General features: G+C 30.5%; 3 protein-coding genes across 7 annotated transcripts; all 3 read right to left on the minus strand.

Moving 5' to 3' along the window:
• Nucleotides 1-412: 412 nt before the first annotated feature.
• Nucleotides 413-4,712, minus strand: LOC137837103 (uncharacterized). 3 transcript variants are annotated; one of them, XM_068645961.1, is made up of 5 exons: nucleotides 4,440-4,685; nucleotides 3,603-3,765; nucleotides 2,025-2,073; nucleotides 907-993; nucleotides 413-777 (listed from the first exon to the last, which is right to left on the minus strand). In XM_068645961.1, exons 2-5 carry the CDS (start codon nucleotides 3,725-3,727, stop codon nucleotides 685-687), a joined length of 354 nt encoding a protein of 117 aa, XP_068502062.1. In that variant the 5' UTR covers nucleotides 3,728-3,765; nucleotides 4,440-4,685; the 3' UTR covers nucleotides 413-684. The 3 variants fall into 3 exon arrangements, 2 of the variants coding, with proteins under 2 accessions (XP_068502062.1, XP_068502063.1); XM_068645962.1 differs by having other exon boundaries at nucleotides 3,603-3,749; nucleotides 4,440-4,676; XR_011085363.1 differs by lacking the exon at nucleotides 2,025-2,073 and having other exon boundaries at nucleotides 4,440-4,712.
• A 5,633-nt stretch (nucleotides 4,713-10,345) lies between these two features.
• LOC137837104 (uncharacterized) lies at nucleotides 10,346-12,120 on the minus strand. Of its 3 annotated transcripts, none has more exons than XM_068645965.1 (5): nucleotides 11,808-12,120; nucleotides 11,552-11,717; nucleotides 11,256-11,474; nucleotides 11,090-11,179; nucleotides 10,346-10,730 (listed from the first exon to the last, which is right to left on the minus strand). In XM_068645965.1, exons 1-5 carry the CDS (start codon nucleotides 11,993-11,995, stop codon nucleotides 10,527-10,529), a joined length of 867 nt encoding a protein of 288 aa, XP_068502066.1. In that variant the 5' UTR covers nucleotides 11,996-12,120; the 3' UTR covers nucleotides 10,346-10,526. The 3 variants fall into 3 exon arrangements, with proteins under 3 accessions (XP_068502066.1, XP_068502065.1, XP_068502064.1); XM_068645964.1 differs by having other exon boundaries at nucleotides 11,552-11,735; XM_068645963.1 differs by having other exon boundaries at nucleotides 11,552-12,119.
• A 10,616-nt stretch (nucleotides 12,121-22,736) lies between these two features.
• Nucleotides 22,737-24,236, minus strand: LOC137837106 (probable transcription factor At1g11510). Its single transcript, XM_068645966.1, has one exon. The coding sequence runs from the start codon at nucleotides 24,131-24,133 to the stop codon at nucleotides 22,937-22,939; it is 1,197 nt and encodes a 398-aa protein (XP_068502067.1). The 5' UTR covers nucleotides 24,134-24,236; the 3' UTR covers nucleotides 22,737-22,936.
• Nucleotides 24,237-25,918: the final 1,682 nt, after the last annotated feature.

The raw sequence follows: 25,918 nt of genomic DNA on the forward strand, positions 1-25,918 counted from the left end.
CTTATATTTTTTGTTGTTGACAAAAACAAGACATGTGTGTATCTTATTCCTTTGTATGCATGTGCTATGTCTAAAGTATAATTATTATCTTTATTGAATGCCTAATTTATTTTGATATGAATATAGGGAATTTAAAAAATTGTAAATGAAAATTATTAATATCTTGATATAAAAGTGATAACATATAACCTTTTTTTTCAAATTTGGAAACGAAGAAGGTCTTATAAGAATGATATTAATAAAATCTGACAAAAACAAAACAGTGTTGTTATTTTGAGATGATGTAAGAACTTCAAAAAAATCATGGAATATAGTATTTTTAAAAAATTATATAATGTTTAACTAATTAAACTTGATCCATAATTTTGTTTATTTATAGGTATGTAGGTATAAGCTGAAAATAGATATAGGATTGTGACACACATCATGACATGTTTAGATATATTGATAAAATTATTTCAACACATTAAGTATAAAATTTAGTAACACACTTTACATTAAAAGAACCTTTAGCTTTTTCAAAAAACCATAGGTTATAAATTGAGATGATTGAGATTCATTGTTCTCACAAATATTCATAATGAATTACCTTAGTGTTTTGTTTTTGGTCTTTTTATTCTTCCATGATTATGCTCAAGCTTTTGACTATTGGAAGATTTCACAATTTTGGCCAAGAGGCCTTTGTCATCGTAATCCTTCATGTCTGAGAACAAAACCAAAACCATTGGAGTTCACTATACATGGTTTATGGCCATCTAACTGGAAAGGACCACTTTCCTGCACACAAGAACAATTCAATCCTTCTCTGGTAAGATTTCTATTTCTTAATAATAGTATTATTTTAATATAATACTGGAAAGTGATATTCTTTGTTTATTTTATTAGATAACAAGCTTAGATGCTCACCTTCATCAAGTTTGGCCAAGTTATTATCATCAGAATGATGGAATCTTTTGGGGGAAGGAGTGGATGCGTCATGGAACGTGCTCTAACCTGCAACAATTTGATTTCTTCACATTGAACATAGATATCTACGAAAGGAACAATCTGACAGATATACTTAAAAATGCGGGTATAGTAAATGGTAAAACATATAATAGAAATATTATCAGCTTAGCCATAGGCAGAGCATTGCATGTTGAACCACGACTAATCTGTAAATCTACTTCTAAATCTACTGTATCTATTCTAACTGAAATAAGGATCTGTTTAGACAAAAGCAGAATCCCCCAGTACATCAATTGTTCTCTACCATCACAACTAGTATCTTGTGCTAACTTTATAAACTTTATTTAATAATATATAATATAATATGATATAACTAATTAATGAATAATTCAAATATTAAATACACATATCTACAATTATATGTTATAGCTTGTTTTCTGTTGGGACTTGGTATGCTACCCTCCCTATGTTATTTTATCTTCTACGTCACTCATAAATAAAGATTTCACTTCTATACTTCTATTCTGTTGCATATATATCTTTCTCTTCTTTAATTTATGTTTATTACTTCATACTCTATTTCACTCATTATTAATAAATGGAACATTCTTTCATATTTATCATATTATTTTATTTTATCAGATAATAATAATAACGATATTTTATAATTATAATTCATACTCACACAATTATTATAATGTATTATACTATGCATATTATTGTAATAAAAAATTGAATATTTTACCGAATAAATAATACCAATTGTAATAAAAAATAGTTCTTAACTTTTTTTGTCAACTAAGTTATTTGAACTTTCTTCAGACACCCCATGCACTCCGCTATAAGAAAATGCAACTTTAGCATGCATACAAAACAACAAAAGGGGGAAAGAGAGAAAGAATTTGATTCCTACCAGCATTAAAGAGAATAGGCAGATGACAATTAATTAACAAAACATTAATTTGTCCTAAACTAGAACATTAGACAAAAAATAATCTTCATAAAGCAATGTCCACTATGTAAAATTGATAAATTTATCTTTAAAGAGAAGTTAAAAATTGTGGAATTGAACTAACTGTAAGTGGTAGCAAGCTTCCTATGATTAATGCAATTAATAGAACTTTCCTGCATGTCAAATTTAACAAGATTGCAAATAATCGTTAAGAAATAACCAACAAAGGAAGAAATATAACCTGTTGATAGAGAATAGAAATTCAATTGAAAAGAGATAAAAATTGACATCACAATAAATCAGAAAGAGACAACATTTAAGAAAGAAGACTTACTTTATATTGATATTTGTAAGTCAATTACATCCACAACTTCATATTTACCAACAAATTGAACATTAGAAAAGGGGTGAAGATCCAAAATGTTATTTTTCATCTAGTCAATGTGAGAAGTTTACAGTTTATGAAAGTACTATTTAACCATAAATATAATAATATTCACTCACAAAATATAACAACTCAGATTCCCCTCCCTATCTGCTCTTTGAGAAACTAAATAAGACAACGTGATGGAATTTCTCAGTACACATGATGCAAAAAAATTGTTTTAACTCAACTGCAAAAAAAAAAAAAACTAACATCGGCTTAAGGAAACATGTGATTAATTAGTATGAAATTATCTCTATTTAACTACGTAAATTTTGAACAGATTGAGGAGCATGGTTGTAGTAAGGGGTTAGGCATATCCCAAAACCGCAACTCGTGACATAAATCTAGGCTTCTCTTGAATCAGGAAAATAAGTTTTTAAGGCATTTTCTATGCCTTTAAACAGTGGAGGAGCAGTCAACACCCTTTGATCTAAGTCGGATTCTCCCTGCTCAAACATCCCCTCCCAAACACAAAGATCTACTTCCATTAAAACTCATTCATTCCGATTAAACATCAAATAAATGCACCACAGTTCAGAAAATGGAGATCTAGGGAGTGAGAAATGGGAAAAATGAAAAGTAATTTCGAGAAACCAAATCAAGCAAAATGAAACCTAATACCAAATACGAGCTTCGGTTGGGATGATGGAGCTTCAATATTGGTAACATTTTACCTTCTATAAACAAACTTTGTGAGAAAGTGTTTGAACAAAAATTTGTGGTTGAAGCTGAACCAGAAGACAACAGTTTATTCCTGACTTTTTACTTACATATTATCAAGAAGACAACATTTTACTGACTTTTTTCATTGTAAAAAATATTATGATGTCAATCAGAATAAAATAAAGCATCCTTAGTTTGTTCCCGTTTCCATATTCCCAAGCCAGAATTCTACTTCAATACTAAATTCATTAAATTTACTCACTAATATGAGAAAATATTATAATCTGTAAATTTTGTCAAATAAAATTTATATGGCAACCCTTTAAACTTTGTGTAAATTTTAGTTAAAGAAGCTATGTATAACTAATTGATGGAACAGTTCGAAGAGGGTTTTGAGAGACATGAAACAGACTCTCTCGGGCTTGCAAATCTCTCTATGATTCTTCCTGCTTGTTTTGATCGAAAGGCATGTATATTTAAACATGTAAAATATATATGTTGGAAATGATCTTCATAACCATTCCTATTGAAGTGAACACATCATACCAACTCCCCTTCACTAGAATATAATTAGAAGCAAAAATAGTCCTACAAGAAAAGGTTTCTACATACCATTTTGAATCAAAGGAATCAATTGAAGCTAGCCTAGTTATGTGACCAGTTCCATCAGAAGATGTAGCGCCATCAAATTGTCTAACCGAAGCCGCAAAACCTTCTGCAATGTGAGAGGACTCCATGATGAATCATGCACATCATCAGCTGCAGATGACAGAGTCTACAAGTTTAAATTATACCAGTGTTAGACACTTTATGTTGATCAACAGATAACGAGGACTAGAAATGAAGGTTCCTTTTCTTATTCTCGATAAATGACATTTCAAAGAGCAAAGTAATGGTAGTCACACCACATGTTCCAGAGCAACCTTTGGAAGAATTTGTGCCCTCAAGTTATCCCAATCAACCCCCTTGGAGGAATTTGCAAAATTGCCATGGAATTGTTGAATGTGAATAAAAAACTACGAAAAAGTCCTAAGCCTTACAACCAATAAAAAAAAAATCAATGGATACGGATTAGAGGAATGAAATTGAACATTGCTACTCCCAAATTAACAAGAAATTCTTGCAAAATTCATGCCAGTAAAATCCATATCAAACCAAAAACTCAATAATAAAAACAAAAGGCAAAGAACAAGAGAGACATAAAAATACTAACTTTTTTCTCTCTGTTCATAAAATGGAAAGAACCCATAAGAACAAAAACTACTTCAGAACTCCTACATTTATGAGATCCCCAAATGCAAAACAAAAACTACAAAGAAAATGTGAAAAACACAAACTTCTTTACCATCTTATTTTGCAAACTAAATGAAAAATTGAAACATTTTTTTTCAATTTTAATTAAAATGGTGGAGTTGAGGAAGAACCAAAAGAGTGAGGAGGAGAACAAACCTGAAACAACCGAATCCGACCAATCCACGACCTATCTTGTGATTTGAGCTTCACGTAAGGCTCCAGCGACACGCTTGAAATCGCATAGATTAGGTTTTCTCTTGATGGCCAAATTCTAAACACCACCCCGTTGCTGAAAGCAGATAGTAAATTTTTAGGGTTCAAAGAAAGAAATAAGAGGGTTTAGGGTTTCAAAATAGAAGAAATGAGAGCGTTTCTTGACGGGGGTTCAAAGACATGCAAAATATTGGATAAATTCCATATCTAACACCATTTACACTTTTATTTTTCTAACTAATACTTTTTTGTTTTTATTTTCATCCTTTTGTTTTTATTTCTCTGTCTAGCATCCTTTTATTTTTTATTTTTTATTTTCCTATCTAGCATCATTTTAAAAATAAATAAATAAATAATAAATTATTATTTTTTTTATAATTTTAATTTTGAATGCATTAAAAAATAAGTATTTTTAATGTTTAAAATAGTTAGAAATATAATTAATGAATAAATAAATGAATTTTTACAAAATAAAAATAAAAAAGTAATAAATTAAAAATGTTTAGTTTAAATTATTTTTTTAAGAATGAAGAAAATAAGAAATTAAACCCTATAACAACATAAAATTTGAATCTATAAACATAAATTAGTATTTATTTTTATTATTATTGATGATGTAATCATGTTAATTTAAAGTAAAAAATACAGGACATAACTATAAAAAAACCAAAGTCAATTAGTCTTAATTAATAGTGGACACATAAATAATATTGAAGTGTCTACCCTAAATGCAAAATCCTAAAAAAAAAACTAATGCAAATGCTACACTTAATGCTTAAAAATGAGAAGAAAAAAATGCAAAAATAAATAAGTATAGAAAATAAAAACAAAAAATAAATAAACAATGGCAGAAAAAAATAATAACTAAAAACATATAAGATATAAAATAAAGGCAAAACAAAATAAGATAATTATGCAAGATATAAAAAAATATAAAAATCCAAACAAGATCAAGATAAGATATATAAGACGATACTAAATAAGTAGATGTTGATCATAAAAAGAAAATAAATGAAAGATGATCATTCATTTAATATTTTCTTCAATGGTACATTAAATAGTTTGTGCAAAATGAAACATAATTAATGACAAGAAGTGCACAATCCAATAATGTTGGGACATGTTCTTTTTATGTTTGACAATATGAACATTTTTTTGTTCGATCATATTGTTCTTTTATGTCCATATCAGTTCTTATTCGACTTGACTTATGTCTCCCCTTTGATGTTATTTTCATGTCAAGACTTGAGCATAGTATTTGACCAGTGTATGCAGGCCAATACTCTTCATTTACGAGTTCCATCAAATAGTCTTTCATAACATGAAAAATCTGTTGCAATGTTGTTGTTTTTATTTTCTATATTTATTTATTTTTACATTTTTCTTCTTCTCATTTTTAAGCATTAAGTGTAGCAATTGCATTAATTTTTTTTTTTAGGATTTTGCATTTAAGGTAGGTAGACACTTCAATATTATTTGGGCGTTCAATATTAATTAATACTAATTGATTTTGAATTTTTTTATAATTATGTCCTGTATTGTTTAGTTGAAATTAACATGATTACATCATTAATAATAATAAAAACAAATACTAATCTATATTTATAGATCAACTTTTATGTTGTTGTAGAGTTTAATTTTTTATTTTCTTAATTCTTAAAAAAAAAATTAACTAAACATTTTTAATTTACTTTTTTATTTTTATTTTGTAAAAACTCATTTCTTTATTCATTAATTATATTTCTAACTATTTTAAACATTAAAAATACTTATTTTTTAATGTATTCAAAATTAAAATTATAAAAAAATATTTAATTTATTATTTATTTATTTATTTTTGAAATGGTGCTAGATAGAGAAATAAAAAATAAAAGGGTGCTAGATAGGGAAATAAAAACAAAATGGTGCTAGATAGGAAAATAAAAACAAAATGGTGCTAGATAGGGAAATAAAAATGTAAATGGTGCTAGATAGGGAATTGAGCCGCAAAATAGAATGTTTTGGGGTAATTTATTTTTGGGAAATGTTTTGGAGGAACGGGGAAAATTATTTTTGAAAAAAAGAATAATATTATGCACGGAACAAAAATGAAAAATAGTGGTGGTTCTAAATAATACATTTTGAAAAAGAAAAATGACGTTTATTAACTTGTCATATTATACGGAAAATTATGACGATTTTTAAAGAAAAAAAAAGAAAAGAGATTATGGAAATAGAAAGTAAAAAATTTGATTTCTTCAAATTGACATTAGATTTCTACACAAGGATCTAAAAGCAATACTTAAAAATACAGGTATATTACATGGTAACCCATATTATAAAAATATTACCACTCTCATTTTAGAGGTTTTATGAGACTTTATCATATAAATAAGAGTCTCTTGTACATGTTTTTCAACTTTGATTTGAGTAATAAAGTGTTATCCAATTTGTGAGACACTTTTACTTATTCAAAGTTCTCTCTAGAGTTGTCTTCTTGTTAGACAAATTTCTAGACTCCTCCTAGTAGTGTTGACCCAACTTTATTCTATAAATTAAGTGTTGGCCTAACCTCACTTATATTCATTGTCATAATTCCCATCTCTTTCAAAATTTCTACAATTCTTCATGTTTCCGCAATATCAATTCATCTTCCATAGAAGATATTCAAATCAAAACAACAAAGAAGAAGATCTACAAATGAATATGCAAGTTAGGATTTCATCTATTTCAACGACTTTTACAAAGTCATCCTGTAGAACCAGAACAATCACAAAGAGATAACCTATTCCACATAAAGTATAAAGTTTTTTGAATAAAATTTGTTCTGTAATACTGATAGTGACTTTTGATGTAACTATTATAGCTACAAGTTAGGAAATAAATTGGCCTTGCAAGTTATCCCACATCCCCATCCCTATAAACTAGATTGGATTAGTCAAGAGGGTGGTGTGGTAGCTGGAACCAAGTGAGTGTACCTATATCCATAGGAAAATAAAAATAGTTTTTTTTTTGTGTGATTGAGTTTCAATGAAAATAGGTCACATCATTCTTAGGAGACCCTAACAATTTGATCATAATATTTTTCATGAAGGACATACTAAGAAAATCACTTTCTCTTTTCAAGGTCATAAATTTGTTTTGTATCCTCTTACACCTCAACATGTGAGAGAGGATAAAATAAAACTAAAAACAAAATAAGATAGTGAAAAAGAAAAAGAAAAATTTGAAAAAAATTAAACAAATTGTTTCCATATAGCCTCTTTGCATACTCACATCACCATCCTTGGAGAGAGGTACTTCTTCTTCCATTTATATTTCTTCTTCTACTTTTGCAAAATTTCTCAAAATAAAAAACAAAAATTACAAAAAACTTTGATTTTCACCATGGTTTTATACCATTTGTTTTCTTTTGCATTCTCTTAGTGTTTGCTATTTTTTTTACAGGTGGATTCATGAACCTAGTGGCTACCCGAAGCAGATCTGAGGACAAATTCTTTTGAACAAGTGAGAGCCTACAAGTCATATCCAGGTCCAAGCCGAAAGCCCAGACCGAGAGGTCCAAGCCAAAAGTCAAACCGGCAGCTCGCACCGAGAGGTCAACAACCTCAAAAGAAATAAGATTGTTTATAAGTCCTTGCAAGAACAAGAAGATTTATCTTCCTCCATGTTAGTACATGAAATAAGATGAACCTATCCTTTTCAGAGACATAGTCACGAGATCCAATTCATGGTAGCACTATATTGAATAAAATATTGTGAATCATCCTACCCAATATCATAAGGTTCAAGCTCTTAATAAACCCTTGAACCACAACATTTGACCCCTCAGTAGGTATAAAGACACCATTTAAGATGATATCTACTTCCTCAATTGTCAAGTCATCATCTATGATGATGAGAACTTTACTCCTTCCTCCTTCAAGATTTCGATTTAGAGATCAAGTACAACATCATATTGATCATACGAATTCAGATAGTTGATTTATTGTATCAGAATCATTTTTTAGATAAACAAGTCAATTCTTGCAACTTGTAGATATTCTTGCAATTCAAATCGTGTCTTGAGATATCCACGTGCATGTTTCTTCTAATTATTTTGAACTTGTAATTTTGTATTTACATGTTTTTTTTATATATTTTTTTTTTGACTTCTTTCTTGTTTTTTTTTTTTTGCATCTTTCACTCTTTTGATTTTTTTTTTATAAACTTTAGATCCATCTTTCATTTTTGTTAGACTCTCACTTCACTAGATTAATATATGAAAATTTATCTATGTTTTAACAAATTGTAGTACCTTAACTATTAGATGTTTTGAAATACCAACATTTTGTGACATGAGTATCACATTAGACTATGAACATTACAAAAACAAATAACTGCAACATTGTATTTTAATGGTGATACAGCATGGGAGGAATTAAAAATAATGAAATATATATATATATATATATATATTATTTTTATTTTATTTTTCTTTTAGAGGAGTTTAGGTCTTTAGAGTTGGGGGCAAAGTCCATTAACCTTATAACCTTCTCCTTAGCCTCCAAAAAGTTTTATCGTACTCTCCCCTCATTTTCTTCTCTCATTTTGCTATTTAGTCTCCAAAGATTAAGAGAAAGTTTTCTTATAATTATTTATCCATTTATTTACTTATAATTAGTAAATATTTTTTTTGTTATGCGAATATTTTCATCTAGTTTGAATAAATAAATGAAGAGAAAACTGCAAGTGATTTAGTTTTACGAAAAAAAAAAGGTTTATTTTTAAAAAGGAAAAATTAATTTAATAATATAAATTATTGTGATATGAGGTAAAATTAAATAAAGCTGTTTTCTTAAAAGAAGATTTTGAAAACAAATTAGGAATTTAAATTTTTAACAAATAATTTGTATGTCTAAATAACGAAGACGTTGCAGGAAGAGAAATAGAATTCAGTAAAAGATGTTTTTGCATTTCAGTAAAAGTTAGATTCAGGGCTTGATTTTTATTCATGGATAATTAGTCCTTAGAAGCAGTAAAAAGTATTACGCATATTTAAATGTTCAAGCTTAACGCATATAGAATAAAAAATATGTAATTGAAGTAAAATTTTGTTATATTTAGATTAATGTATTCTTATTCAATATCTTTATCTTATCTTTACTAATAATGATATATTAAGTAAATATATTTAAAAAAATAGTAAGTGGACATTGAAATTCTAAACCAGCAAATACTTTAAAATAAAAATAATAATTACTCTTTTATTCCTTATATTAGTATAAAAAATAATTTCATCCCTAAAATTTTAAAAAGTTCAATGTCTGTGAAAATTTCTTTAAAAAATTCAATTTGGTCATAAGGTCAATATTATTTAACTTTTTTAAGATAATTGAATATGGTTTCAATGATAACAATACATATAATTCAATATCCATTTATAGAATGATTAAGATAAAAACAGAAAGGTAATAAAAACAGAAAGAATCACCTTGAATTATTTTAAACAAATTTAACATTAAATTTTTTAGAAATCTCGAGATTGAATTGATTTTTATCCTGATATAAAGATTTAAAAATATAATTAAGTCTAAGAAAAAAAGAGTAAATTGGCTATAGAGAAGGAAAAACAGAATCCAATTTTGACATGACATGATAGTTAGACAAAGAATATGTATTTGATGGATTAACATAATAGTTAAACAGGATATTCATGTAATAAGAATAAATGTTGGATCTTCATATACAAAACTTTGTTAGTAAAGTGACAATTACATTATATTATATTGCTGTAAGTAGAATAAGTATCTTAATTGCTTGAGAAAACTCATAACAGAAAAAACTGTAATATAGGTAAGCTGATATGCAGCATAAAAGTGCTTTTGAGATGGCTAGAAATTGCTTTGCTTCATAAAAGATACATATTTTTTTACACTTTCACATTATATAATATAACTGTATACTATTCTCAGCAGGCACTTAAACAAATTTCTGTCAATTCATGTTCCCAACAAAAAGTTCATCTGATTTACACTATTCTGAAAGGTTTTGTTGCTGTACAAGTTAAGATCATATGCAGCAGGACCTTGTAGCCAAGGCCACTAGAAAGTCTCTGTAGTCCCCAGATGGAAGGCCTTCACATATAACATCAGCAAGTTCCTTATCATACTTTTCCTTGAAAACCCTTCTAATCTCATCCATGTCTACCTCAGCTCTGCTTACCAATGCTCTTGCAAAAACTTTTGTTTCCCCTTTGATGCTTGTGTACAGTTTCTGTCATTATTAACCAAGTTGCAGTTTTTCATATAATCAGTTTCTTCCTGAACTAAATTTATTGATGAACATTACAAACAACAACTCAAGAAAAAAGCAGTGCATCCCATATCCTATTGCTAGTTGATTCCATGATAGAAAAACCATTAAAAAAACCATTAATTTTAATCCTTAAACATACCATGTTAATTTCTTCTAATCCTTCTGGTTTAAGACTATAGATAGTAAAGTTTGACAATAATATATATGAAGATTGAAAGATATTGAAATCCTAGTATAGGAACTAAATGAATAAGAACTTATAAATATAAAATTTATAATTAAGGAAATTAAATGAGTAGTTAAAGAAAAAGGCTTACCTTTGCATAATAGTGTGCTGGATTACAAATGCATTTCACAACCACCATTAGAGCTTTATCAAATTGCCCATAATTCCCTCTATTGATAGACTGAAACATAGTGCATTGAAAACAGTAAATTTCAAAACTTTTCACATAATGACAATACACTGAACAGAATTTTTACCTTTGTGTAGTCATGACCATAAATGTGTTTATAGCTAAGAAATGTTTGCTTCAGTTGGGGAATGCTTCTCTTGCTTAAAATTTCTAATACAACAGCTTCATCTGCAGCTCCTAAGCCTCCCTCACCAGTTTCATAGAGCCTCCTTGCATCACTCTTGGATATGTGATGGTTGACATCTACTTGGTGAGCTTTGTGTGATGCAGCCAATGCCACAAGAATCTACAAAATCAAAGCAATTTCTTTGACAAATTCCCATAAATCAATTGAGTGATTCTGATTGGAGTAATATCTCTCACCTTTTGAAATGGGTGTGGAGGGTCCAAATGGATAATATCTTGGTCTAACTGTCTCCTGAACATTCTCTGGTAGGCCTGTGTGATGAGAAGAACATGACTTGATTTTCTACACACGAAAATCTCCACAAGAGCCTTGAAATCAGTCTCATCTTGTTGAAGAGACTCTCTAACCACAGCAGCATCCCTGTCATGAGGGTCAAGCATCCACCAGGACAAGGCAGAACAGTTCATGGAAGGACAAAACAAATCTTCATACCTTTGAAGATAGCTTGTCAACTCTTCTCCATAGATTGCCTTGAAGGTCTCTTTGAGTTTTTGCTTTTCAAGGAGGGTTCTACAAGTCAGAGATGGGATCAGTTGACTCAAATCCCCCAAAGAATCATGAATTCTCTTGCACTCAAGTTCAAAATTGTGGTTTGTCATTGTAAGAATGTTGTTAGCCATGTGAGGAAATGATATGTATTTAAGCAACAATTGCTTGAAGGGTAAGGCAGGAATCCTACTTTAAGTTTTTGTGCCTTCTTCCATGGGAGAAAAATGGAGTAGGGTGGACTCATCACACACTAATGGCTATAGGGTAGGCTTGAAATTAATGTTCAAAAAGACAAAAGCAAGTGAAGTTTCTATGCATTGAGTTGATGGTGATGTGTAAAGCAGGTTGTACTTGTATGTGCTTGCCATGTGAAGCTTGTTTAGTAGCTGAATTTGTCATTGGTATCCAAGTAGACTCTGACTCCACCATAACACCTTTCCCAACATCAACTAGCTTCAGAGTTTCCATTCAAAATAATTTAATATTCAACCAGAAGAACTACCACTTTTTAAACACTTCTGAAATGCAACTTTTTCATTGCATGTTTACAGACACATCAAATCATTAAATACGTTTGTGTTTTGTTGTATAATGAGTATATTTTCTAATCAAAATGACTTTTATCTTCTTGTGATTTATTACCAGATCCAGAAAATCTATATAATTAAAAACCATCCTCTCCCCCATATTAAATTTAGAATTATAAATTTCTTTGAAGCTATTATATATGAATAAAAACTAGCTACGTTGTTATGCAATTAGTGATCTCATTTTTTTTTAAATATCACATATCTTCCTTTTTTTTTCTCCACAATCTTGTTTTGGAGATGAAAAATAGTTCTTCAATGGCTTTTTCACTTTTAAGAGTGTATTTCTTTCTTGGTCTGGTGCATTGAGAACAATAAAATTGATGGAAATCATTCAACCTTAAAATCATTAGCTAGGAAGATTGAGCTTTATTGGAAAGGAGCACATGATTGAATACTCTTTTTCTTCTGCTTTGTAAAAATTGTACATAGTAGTTTAGGAATTATTTTTGGGTCTTGTATTTTGGGCAATATAGAGTAGAATTTTATTTTGGCTTATTTTCATGAGCCATGTTGGGCCTAGTAGATTATGGTGTAAATAGGAAGAGTCTAGCTAGGGTTATAATGGGCTTCCTTGTGTCCAATGCAACTCTAGGCCATTTAGGGTTTCCAAGAGAAGCATGGAGCGGTTAGGTGGAAGCATCTGATGTCAAAGCATGGCATGGGAAGCATGAGAACCCCACCTAAGCATAGGCAAGGAAGACATGAATGTCAACATGTCATCTCCTCAATAGAGAGAGTTTTCCTTCAATGAAGAAAGGTCATTCGTCAATCTCTAATTTGAGAGGATTTGCTCAAATGAGAGAAAACCATTTGTCACCATGGAAGTGGAGAGTTTTTAAGGTTAAAATTTGAACATTGGTTGTCATTAGCACTATAAATAAGTGTGCTAGGCCTCTTGTAATTCAACTTTTAATTGAGTAATGAATTGTTGTCCAAATACTGAGACACATCTACTTGTCAAAGTTCACTCTATGTTAGTACATCTTCTTGTGACTAACCTAGGCACTTTTAGGAGTTGGCCTCACCTCTTCTAAACTTCTTTCTTCACGGATTCACTTCATTTCTCCATTGAAATTTCACTTATCCATAGCTTTTGTAAGGCATCATCTAGATCCATCCAAAGACAACGGAAAAACAAAAGAAATGAGCAAGATCGGTTTGCATCAAAGATTTGTCAAAACAAGAAAACACAAGAAATGAGTGTTGAATTGTGTTTTTATCAAATTTAAAAATAAAATCCTAAACATCATCTAATTGGATATACTCATACAATAGTTTATTTCATCAAGTGATCAAATTAAAACTCTTAACTCGATCACATGACTTGAGTATTTTCTAGCTTATTTAAAAAAAAAACATCAAACAACTTTTCTTGCATATGATGGATTATAACAAATGCAACTTAAAACCCTGACTGAAACACTTTGAAATAAAGATGGTTTTCAAATAAGTGTATTTACAATAAGTTCTCCATTCCTTAGTTAGTACAAATAATAATCATATAATGTAAATAGAGTAAGGAATAGTTAAATGCACACAACAATTCATATTGGTTCGTCTGTCGCAGTAGGCTACATCCATTTTTCAATCAACAGACTAACTCCCACTTGGTAAACTAATATTGTGAAGTACATTTCAAGTATTTTTTTTTTACTTATTACCACTCCTGACTAATCCCTTGAGTGTTCTTGACATAAGTAACTCCTAACTTAATAGAGTATTCTTTTATATTGTAACCATTCATTGCTAACCTCATTAAGTATTCTTGACACAAGTCATTCCTAGCTTGACCAAGTATTTTTTATCAAGTCACTCCTAGCTAAACTGAGTATTCTTTAGCAAGCCACTCTAAGGTAAACTAAGTATCACTAGTAAAAATTGTGTTATTGATGACCAAAAACAACAACGGTTCCTTCGAGTGTCGTCTATATTTAATTAGTGGCTCTTTTTATAAATATAACAACCTATATGACGATGGTTAAATGGGAATCGTTGTCATAGAGCAAAATAATGACGATTACACTAAAGGATATTACAAAACTTTGTAATTTTATCTTTAAATTTTGGATATTATGTTTTAAATTTCTCATTTATCTTACTTTTTTATGGTTTCGTAGTATATTATTCATTCTACCTGGTTGTAGAATATATATTGTATATAGGTTGATTAATTATCAAGCAAGAAAAAACATAAAATAAAATAAATTAAAAAAGAACATGAACCCCAAGAACGACGATGGTTTATTACAAAACCGTCATTGTATACCACCCCAAGAAGCCCTTGTTTACACATTCAGATCACCTATGATGATGATTTTTATCCAACCATCATCGTTGTCGAACCATGTGACGATGGTCCAAACCGTCGTCTAATATAATATTTTTAACAAAGTCTCGAAGATGACAATTTAGAAACCATCGTCAAAACCTGCTTTAAAACATCATTAAAGAAACTTGTTGTACTGGTGTATTCTTTATCAAATCACTCCTAGCTAATCTGATTATTCTTTACCAAGTCACTCCTAATTAATTGAGTATTCTTTTGGCACCTAATCACTCCTAGCTAGTCCTTTTAATATTCTTTTCAAAACCACTCTTGGTTTTAACGAGTATTGTTTACCAAACAATCAATCCTGGCTAAGGTATCGAGGTTGACTGTTTACATGATCATCACATCATGGAGTTTTTATATTAGGCAGTGTTTGGACCTTACAACAAGTGCAAGGTTAAGCTTTCTCTCTAAATTCATATCATTATCTTTATTCTCTAGAAAGGGGTTGTGTCTTTCAACGTATACAAAGGGTAAACACTCTTTCCTAGAATGTTGGATGAACACTCATAGTGTCTTCCATGTAGCTTTTATGGATCTAAAGATTTGGTAGCCTCTCAGCATTGGGATCTCTTATCTTCTTCTTAGAAGCTTTGAGGAATGCTCAATATTTGAGAAGCATTTTAGCATAGTGTAACCTTAGCTCTCTATTTCTTCTTCTTTATGAAAGGCTTTATATAGGTGCTAAAATCATATATCCATTAAGAGACCATTTCTAGTCGTTGAGAAACTTTAGCTTTCATCCATGTTCTTTTTGTGTTTGACGAGCTTGAAGTGGATGTTGAATTAAATGTACTCCATATAGCTTTAAATGCTCTTTCGAAATACTCATCTACATAGGTAGCATAGTCTTTTGCACAAACTCATGGTAAAAATGAACATCTTACATGGTAGATGGTTGAGCCCTAGTTGAAATGTTCTTTGTGTCAAAAGGCTGGTAAAAAAATCAGCTTTAGATTTTTTCCCAAGATATCGTTTTATCTCTTGGGAAAATGAAGGCAGTGGACATTTATTGCATCAAAAGAATAATTATACATATGTTCAAGTAGTAAAAAGTTAGCTTAATATGTGTGTGTAAGTTTGATCTTGTGTGTGCTTTATCATATGTAAAGGAAGATTACACAGTATTATATTGTTTATCAAATGGAACACTTGTGTCTTACATGATATGTGAATAAAACATTAGTTTTATATATGATGCATGATTATGTTTTATGCTTTGTTTGTATTTAAGCGTCTAAATCAAAATCACAAGGTGTTGGATTTTTTCTTAACAGATTCCTACAAGATTTTTTAGAGACAAATAATCTAGGTTTTTAGACTTTCGCAATAATGTCAATTGTTACCTCCACTGTATAGGAAAACTATATAGTATCTTGCCAATGTGATCACATGTATCATAATGTTTGCCTAGTGAACATAGTTTATTTAATGAGTTTAAATTTGTTAACATATGTTTCATACTTCCATATTAAATAACTCGCATTAAGCACATTGAGTTTGTTCATTTTTACCTTAGTTGAACCTTCATACATTACTATTAGTGTCCCACTTTTCTTAGCACTTTTAAAGGCATGATTTTTTTTATTTTTTTTTGTATTCTTCTTTAAATAAAGCAAGTGTGAGTGCCTTTCTAGACTTTGAGTTAAGCATATATCTCTTTTTACAATTATCGTCCATGTATTTCTTCGAAGAGTTTCTTTGTTGATGTATAAAGAAATATAGTCACCATTCTCCACTATGTCCATCATTTGACATAACTAAAAAACTGCAATTATCATTTCCTTCTAGTAGTTGAACTGAACTCCCTCAAACATGGAACTGTCCTTTCTCCGTGCTTTGTAGGATCCTTTATTTTGATCCTTCAAAGAATTAAGAGGTTGATTATGATATCAATTGAACTAACTTTAAGTATCAAAATATAAATTGTAAAAGTTAAGTATTTTTCAAAACTAAATTAATATAATATTTTTCAATCACAGAGTACAATAAAAATTTATTATGTTAAAAAACAACTGACATTGAAACATTAATATTTTAGAACATTTTGTGAAGTTATGCAAGTTTGTCAGACGATACTTCTTTATCTCCTCGAGATCAAGCACATATGTTTCTTGTATCATTAGACCTAGGTCAAGTTACTTGTGGTGAATGTTGAGTACTAAGAAGGAGGATTGTTTCATGACCTTTAAAGTTATCAAATTTCTAATTTGTTTTCAAGAAAATGCTTATAACAAATTATCTTTTGCTAAAGGTGTATCCATTAACACACCACCTATGTTTGGAAGGGTTCATTACCAATTTTGAAAAGTGAATATAAAAAATCTAATTGAATTTATTGTTAAAGACATTATGAATGTTATTGTTAATGGGCCATATATCCCAATGCATAAATTTTATCATTGCTCTTAGGTGGATTTGACTAATGTTGAAAATCATTACACAAAATATGATTGTAACATCAAAAACAATATCTACACTAAATCTTTATATTTTTTCATGTTTATCAATATAGAAGTTCCAAAAAATATGTGGGACACCTTAAAAGTTACTTATGAAGGCACAACTAATATTAAAAGAACAAAAATATATACTCTAGTGCAAGAATATGACATGTTTTGTTTGCAACAAGGTGAAACTATTTTAGATGTGTAGAAAATGTTTACCCACATCATAAATTATCTTATTGAGGTTGCAAATATTTTAAGAAGGAAGGTACTTGATAAATATTGGAAACCAAAAGTTATTGTAATATTCAAATAAAAGAATTTGTCTGCTATGAATCTTGTATCTTTGTATGGGCAAGATGAAATATCAAGAGTTAGAAATGAATAGACTTTTTAACCAAGAACTCAATAAAGAAAGAAATAAAACACACAAAAACAATTATACAACAAGAAGAATCGAGTGAGAAAAATCCTGAAGATGGAACATGCAAAATTTATCTCACTTGGTTAAAAGATTTTTGGAAAACAAGAATAGGAACAAAAACTTCAATCAAATGAAGCACTTTCATAACAAAATTTAATTATAATCTTCGTAATTTCACTTGTTTTGATTGTGGTGAATAGAAACAAAAGAAAATTAAGTGTCGAAACACACACAAAAAAAAAATATACATTTAGTATAAAAAAACATAATTAAAAGAGATTATGGTTGCATGACATTCACAATGATACATCATCATTAAGGGTATTCTGAATTTTGAAATTTACTCTAACTATGAAAAACTTGTATATGCATTTAAGCATTTAATGAGATGCATGATAAGGAAAATAAGTTGTTATATTCAAATAATAGACTAAAAGGTATGAAGAGTTGACTTGAGAAAAAAAAATGATTTAATTAGAAGGGAAAATGGAAAATTCAAAATCTAATTACGAGGTATTAGAAATTATTTATAAAAGTTCTTCTTTCCTACTTCTCCATGTGCAGTTCTCTAATGTGAAAATTACATGGCTTTGGAAGATAAAATTTAGTTTTTGATAAAAACCACTTCCAAAATTCATAAAAGAAGAGCTAATTTGGATAAATTTTTATTCCGAGAATATTATATGCCTAATCCAAAAAAATTAAATTTAAAAATGAAGAGAAAAATTCAGATTTTAAAAACAAAATGAAATCTCAAAACAATTCTCCAATTCCTAGTCATGTTTCCTTTATCATGCTTTTAGTTATGTGGATATATGGATTTGTGTTAATTCTCTTCTTTCTTGTCCATCTGGTGACAAGTAAGAAGCACTACAAAAAATTATTAAATACAAATTATTTTCAAAAAAAAAAATTAATTATTATATTAATTAAATTAAATACCACTTTATGGACTTAAAAATCATTAATATTTAAAGTTATTTTAATTAATAGAGTATTTAATCATTTTAAGAATTCAGTATAATCTTCTGAGAAAAATTACTCAAAATACGGAAAATAATTAGAGTGATGGTAGCACTACAAAATGTGGAGGTAGTAGACTCTTAAAATACATAAGTTAATTATAAATAAAAATATTATTTTTATATATGTTATGAGCTTGGTTATGAATTTCAGAATATTAAGATTCTCATTTGTCTTATTTTTGTTAATCAAAGGAAGTAGGGATGTGTATGGATTGGATTAATCTAAGTTCAAATAACCGGAGTAGAATTAAATCTAAATCTATTTTTTTTTTAAATAAACTAGTTTGAAATTTTGTAGATTCAGATCTAAATAATTGGATTAAAATTTATCTAAATTCATAATTTATTTTTAAATCCAAATCTGTGTTATGAAAAAAATAAGTTAGATTTTTATAAATTGGTATAGTATCAATTTTAGAATTGATACTTTATTTTCTCAAATCAGTATTAAGAATAATTTTTAAAATGAAAATTTATTGAAATCTTCAAAATTTCATAAATGTGTGATTAAATAATAATTCTAAAAATAAGTTAATTTTTGTTAGTTAATACATGTTTTATGTAGAGTTGTCCATAATCTTTGGTAAATGAATGTGAGCAACATCTCACTTCTCAATAAAAGAATATGAATTTTGTTTATCATGTTCCGTTTTCAAAGAAAGAATTGATCTTCATCTTCATCCTCTTCAATAAGTATGAATTTGGTATAATCTTCATCTCCATAAAAAAAACAGGTATATCCATACCGATCATCTTCCTATTCCAGCTATTAATTAATTATTTTTTATAAAAAAATCACATTAAAAGAAACATGAAATATTCAATATCAAATATTAAGAAATTATAATTATATAAATATCAAATAAAAGTATAACAATTAAACAAAAATTAAATGATTATAAAAAAGTGTAAAAATAATCACATATAAATAAGTTACCAAACTAAAAACCAAAAAAAAAAAAATATAACCTTTTTAAATCACCTAATAAATTAAAGACAATTTAGTAATTTAAAACTGAAATTATAAGACGAGAATAGGTGCTGGACAGACAGTACTCATCCCTTTACTCATTCAATAAGGAGACTCCCAAGTAAAATCAAAACAAATGAGACAATAATTTGTCATTCCTATTACTTTTACTTGATTTCAAAAGATTCTGCAAAGTTCAGAAGATAGTCAAACCTTTGAGGTTACTCCTTTATGATCAACACAAGGTTAAATAAGGTCAAAATCAAGTTATTGTTGTTTAGGGTGTAGGATTTAACCTGACTTGAGTTACTATAGTAAATTACAAATAAAACAAATATTCAAACCTTTGAGGTTAAGAATGAAAAACTTAACAAGAATGCCTAAAGATATTTTCAGCAAAACTACACGGAGGAGAGTAGTGTCTGGAAAAGACTCGTTAAATCAAAAGTTGTGAACTAGAAATTATGCCAATAGAGATGTACCAAAGCATTGTGCCCCTTCCATCAGAGAAAAAACAAGGTGAATTTGAACAGTCAGACTGTTGGATTATGGAATTATCTATCTTATTAGGATAAGGGAGGTAGGATAAAGGAAGGAGAGATTAAATTCTTCTTTCTCCTTCCTTTGTCCGAAAATAAAGCTATATAATTCCAAAATCCACTTCTTTGTCCGAGTGAAGCTATATAATTCCAAAATCCAACGGTAGGATTCTCTACCTTGTTCCATTGAGATATATGTAGAGAGACACACTATTTAAAAAATTGTAAATTTTTAGTTGCATAACAAGTCTTTTACAGATTTGCTACTTGTTTCAGTATCTTAAACATGTACTCTTGTCGGCACTTCCCTTCCATCTACATTTGGGATTTATGAAAGAGAATAAGCACCTTTTTAGTGTTTGAACTAGTGAAAATAGTCCAAGATTATCCGAAAAAATCATTAATGCACACAGCTACTTGGGGGATGGAGTGATGAACTTGCCTAACCAATGTAGTTAAAACCGCAAGTAAACTCGCAAAATCTTACAATGCAACGAGTTCGGAGGCCAAAACAAGTTGACTTGGATGGTGGATCGGCGTCGGAGCAGATCGTATCGCGTCGCCGCAGAGTTCCCTGCATCGGAGGCCATCTCCGAGCTACCTCATACTTAGCGTGACATGTTGTTTGCCCAAAAATAAACCCTAAATTTTTTTAACCTAGTGTGCCCAATGCAACCCAAATCATATTTCTATAGAGTGAAGAGTGAATAATCAGAAACCCTAAAGAGAGAACAAGCACCACACCCATGGTTATCAAACTCACGAGTCAACTCGTTGACTCGTCCGAGTTTACGTGTCCACTTTGCCTTACCGAGTTAACTCGGTAGTAAACTCGTTTTTGGGGTAAACTCAGTGGACTCGACACGGACTCGGTGAAATCGTAGTGGACTCGCGACTCTAGTCCGAGTTGAAGAGTCCAACTGGGTTTTTTTTAAACCCAAAACAGTGTCGTTTGTGTTTGTGTGTGGACTACGTGTTCTTCTGTGGAGTGCGGCGGTAGATCGAGCAGAGCGTGCGATGGTCGCGGGTTGCAGGTGGTGGCGTCGCAGTGGTCGCAGGTTGCTGCTTGAGATGGGTGGTGTGAAATTAGGGTAGGGAAGGGATTAGGGTTCTATTTTTTTTATTGGGCTGCTGCAGAATGAAGTCTGTTTTTTTTTAATTGGGCTTGCTGCACATTAATTTTTTTTGGGCAGAAGTTGAATTTGGAGGAGCAGTATATTTTTTAAGGAAGGTCTGGGAGGGTGTGGATCAAATTCAAGTGAGGTCAGTAGAACTGCATCTTCTAATAGAAGTAAAAATGCTCTAAAAAACTATTAATTTTTTGTAATAGGAAAGTAGACTCTTACGAGTTTACGAGTTTACGAGTTTACGAGTCGAGTCTACGGAGCTCCCACGAGTCTACGTAGACTCGCGAGTTTGACAACCTTGACCACACCACATCGTCACGACCAGTTGCGAACACCGCTGCAGCCTCTCGCAAACGCCATCATCACCGATCACGAACACCATCACCGTTGGTCGCAACACCACTGCCACCTCTCACGAACGCCACGGTTGTCGTCACGTTCTCCTCTTCTCTCTCATTCTCCATCACAGTCACGTGTTCATTTTTTTCTTCTCCCAAGAGAGTGCCTTTTATTATGGCTTAATGAAACTAGTTAGTTGTTTTATGTGGGAACAATTTATGTGAAGTTAGTTGTTTTTTATGAACAATTTATGATTTATGAAAATGTTTCCAGTTTTGTTATGTATTGAATATTATTTTTCATATGTTAGTAACTCTTACGAGTCGAGTTACAATCCTCGGGTTACGATCTTTTAGCTCCATCCCAATCCTCGCACGAGTTACAAGTTTGACTACATTGTGCCTATCCATCATCTTTCTTAATAATAGCAAGAGAAGTTCCACTTTGTCCTTCTTCAAATGGCTAGCTATATATTATTGAGGGGAGTTTAGTTATTTCAAGAAAAATAAAGATGTCGTTAGAGACATTTAAACAATATGAAGGAGGTTAATATGATTTGTCCAAAGATTATGAGCAGAAAACTACACTTCTTTAAAGAGCAAATGCATTAGCAATTTTAGAATTATCACAAGGAGCAGAGGCAAATTTGCATGACATTGCATTAGACAGTTAACACAACAGTTCTTTCCATTATCCCAGCCAAGTGTGGATGACAATGAATGTTCCAGCCATCCCAAATTGCACACCCAAATAATCAACAACTAAGGTTTTGCCTAATTGAACATATTATCAACACTGGAACCACGTATTCTCCATCAGAGTTAACAAAAGTTGCTACTTATTGCTAGAATTCAAAAAGGCTAGATACCAGGTGCATGAAAGAGCCTCCCATACAGACAGCAAGATCAAATATTATGACAAAACCCTCCATGCACAATTAATCAGGAACACAAACTTACTAAATCAGACCAATACTGCCTTTCGTATCCGGCAGTTTGGTATATGTGTTTAAACTTTCTATAAAAAAAAAATTAATAAACATTATCACTTATCAGCAACTTTTACATACTTGGGTCAACTTGTTTTGGAAAAGCAAAAGCAAGCTTCCGCTTTCTGTTAATTACTGTACTTCGGAGTTTGAGAGAACAAGCAATGGACTATGCAGAGTTTATAAGTCACTTCGTAAAAAAGACTATACCATAGACACACACAAAAATAATCCACAAAATACATGATACAGAGAGTAGCATAAAGGCCAATAAACGATACCTAACACAATGAACTAATTGCTCGATGACTGAAGGGCTTCAGATATCAACTTAATCTGCTCCCCAATCAGTAGAGAGCGATTCGCAAGTAGTTCCATCTCAGAATGTACCAACATGTTCCACCTTCTCTCCAATTCCTTCCTCTTGGATTCTCCAATTAAAGTAAGTCCTCTCTTCATCTCATCCGCGTCCAGCTCTTCAAAACAAGAAATCTTGCGGTAAAGCAAACTCACGTCCCCACTATCATACTCTCCAGGCGCCGGCAACGCCAGCAGCGGCGCTGATGGCTGCGGCAAAACGTTGTCCTTGGCTTTTGGCACACTTGTGGTGGCAGATTCCTTCTTCTTTGGTTTCCTGCCTTTCCCATTAAACTTGGGCTTTTCCACCAGCCCGTTGGGCCAATCAATCCAAATCTTCTTGGAGAATTCAAACAGGGTCTGGTCGTGAGGTTTCAACAACCGAGGCTCCTTCCCCTCTGCCTGTCTCTCCAAATGAGTCTTGCACCTCTTCTTCATCCGTCGGATCTTCTCCTTCAGCTGCAAGCTGGAAAACTCCACGTGGAGTGACTTCTTAATGAAGCTGTGGAAAGCGTCGGCGTATCTGTAAGGGTCTTGCCCTGTCATTGAGATGAACTCAAGGATGCCCTTAAGAATGCCGACCTCGTCTTCAGGGCTCCAGATCCTCTGGAACAACTTCGCCTGGCTGCCGGACTTATTCCCGTCCTCCTCCGTCGCGTCATTAGCAACGGAGGAAGAAGGAGCGTCGGCTCGTTTCTTCTTCAAGCGTTTCGGGTCAGTTTTGTGGATGGAGCGCTTCGATACAGGTTTCACCTGCGCGGAGGAACGCTGGGCCTGGTCCTGGGGCTGGAGCTGGTCCGTAGGCTTGGATTTTGGTTTGGGTTTGGATTTGGATTTGGCTCGGGTAGGTTCGGAATCAGTGTCAGATTCTGAGAAGGAGGATTTGGGGTGAGCGTTGGAGGGAGGGTTTGCAGAAGCAGGGAGAGTGGAACGTTGCTTCTTGTCTTCTTCGGAAGAATCGTCTTCATCTTCAGATGAGGAAACCTGTGCTGCTGCTACTGGTGGTGGTGCTGCTGCTGCTGCATGCGGTTGAGAGGAACGCGGTCGGTCATCACCTTCCTCGGATTCGGAGGAGGAAGCAGTTGGAGGATCTTCAATGGGGGGAGGAGGACGCTTCTTCCGCTTCTGTGGCATGGTCAAATTTGGGAATTAGGGTTTCCGGAGAGTGACAGTGAGAAAGAACTCAACACAGGAAAGTGGATCGGTTATTACACAGGGAAACAAGGGAACCAACACCAAACATATATATATATATATATATATATATATATATATATTAATATTACTTATTGTAATTAGTTTTTTTATAAATAATAAAATTAATAGAATGAACTGTGTTCTAAACATAAACCCGGTAACATAGCGATAAATTTGTTTTTGTTAAAAATTGAATTGATGATTGTTTTTATAAATATATAAAAAAAATAATAAGTTTTGAAAAATATTGAAAGACATAATATTTGATAATTTTTTTATTGATGGAAAAAAAATAAACTTACACTTGTGTAATTTGTATTGAATATCATATGTCAATAATTTTATATAAAATAATATTTTTTTCAATCTAACCGCTAAATTATAATTTCAAAATTTCTTAATAATTGATACATGTAAATTTACACAATATTTTAATCTTTCAAAATACGGCTCAATTCCCTATATAGCATCATTTACACTTTTATTTCCCTATTTAACATCTTTTTGTTTTTATTTCCCTATCTAGCACCCTTTTATTTTTATTTCTCTATCTAGCACCCTTTTATTTTTTATTTCCCTATCTAGCACTATTTCAAAAATAAATAATAAATTATTTTTTTTTATAATTTTAATTTTGAATATATTAAAAAATAAGTATTTTTAATGTTTAAAATAGTTAGAAATATAATTAATGAATAAAGAAATGAGTTTTTACAAAATAAAAATAAAAAATTTAATAAATTAAAAATGTTTAGTTTAATTTTTTTTAAGAATGAAGAAAATAAAAAATTAAACTCTACACCAACATAAAAGTTGAATCTATAAACATAAATTAGTATTTATTTTTATTATTATTAATGATGTAATCATGTTAATTTCAAGTAAAAGAATACATGACATAATTATAAAAAAATCAAAGTCAAATAGTATTAATTAATATTGAACGCACAAATAACATTGAAGTGTCTATCTACCCTAAATACAAAATCCTAAAAAAAAAATTAATGCAATTACTACACTTAATGCTTAAAAATGAGAAGAAAAAAAATGTAAAAATAAATAAATATAGAAAATAAAAATAGCAACATTGTAACAAATCTTTCATGTTACGAAAGACTATTTGATGGAACTAAAAAATGAAGAGTATTGGCATGCATACACTGGTCAAACACTATGCCTAAGTCCCGACATGAAAATAACTTTAAAGGGAGGACCTAAGTCAAGTCGAATAAGGACTAATATGAACATAAAGAGAACAACATGATCGAACAAAAGAATGTTCATATTGTCAAACACCAAGACACACAAAAAGAACATGTTCCAATATTATTGGATTGTGCACTTCTCGTTATTAATTATGTTTCATTTCGCACAAACTATTTAATGTACCATTGAAGAAAATATTAAATGAATGATCATCTTTTTATATCTATTGAAGAAACTATTTTCTTTTTATGATCAACATCTACTTATTTAGTATCGTCTTATATCTCTTATCTTTATCTTGTTTGGATTTTTATTTTTTTTATATCTTGTATATTTATCTTATTTTGTTTTGCCTTTATTTTATATCTTATATGTTTTTAGTTATTTATTTATTTTTCCATTGTTTATTTATTTTTGTTTTTTGTTTTTATTTTATCATTGTTGTTTTTATTTTCTATACTTATTTATTTTTGCATTTTTTCTTCTCATTTTTAAGCGCATTTGCATTAGTTTTTT

The sequence above is a fragment of the Phaseolus vulgaris genome, chromosome 4 (assembly GCF_000499845.2).
Source record: "Phaseolus vulgaris cultivar G19833 chromosome 4, P. vulgaris v2.0, whole genome shotgun sequence".
Taxonomy (NCBI): domain Eukaryota; kingdom Viridiplantae; phylum Streptophyta; class Magnoliopsida; order Fabales; family Fabaceae; genus Phaseolus; species Phaseolus vulgaris.

Bases quoted from the DNA above. Each gene is read 5' to 3' on its own strand.
- LOC137837103 (XM_068645961.1), bottom strand. From the start codon at position 3,727: ATGGAGTCCTCTCACATTGCAGAAGGTTTTGCGGCTTCGGTTAGACAA. The intron at 2,074-3,602 runs GTATGTAGAAAC...TTTGACATGCAG, and splicing joins GATTCCTTTGATTCAAAATG to GAAAGTTCTATTAATTGCAT. The intron at 778-906 runs GTGAGCATCTAA...TCTTGTGTGCAG, and splicing joins CTTGGCCAAACTTGATGAAG to GAAAGTGGTCCTTTCCAGTT.
- LOC137837104 (XM_068645963.1), bottom strand. From the start codon at position 11,995: ATGGCTAACAACATTCTTACAATGACAAACCACAATTTTGAACTTGAG. The intron at 11,475-11,551 runs GTGAGAGATATT...TTGATTTTGTAG, and splicing joins CTCCACACCCATTTCAAAAG to ATTCTTGTGGCATTGGCTGC. The intron at 10,731-11,089 runs GTAAGCCTTTTT...TAATAATGACAG, and splicing joins CAGCACACTATTATGCAAAG to AAACTGTACACAAGCATCAA.
- LOC137837106 (XM_068645966.1), bottom strand. From the start codon at position 24,133: ATGCCACAGAAGCGGAAGAAGCGTCCTCCTCCCCCCATTGAAGATCCT.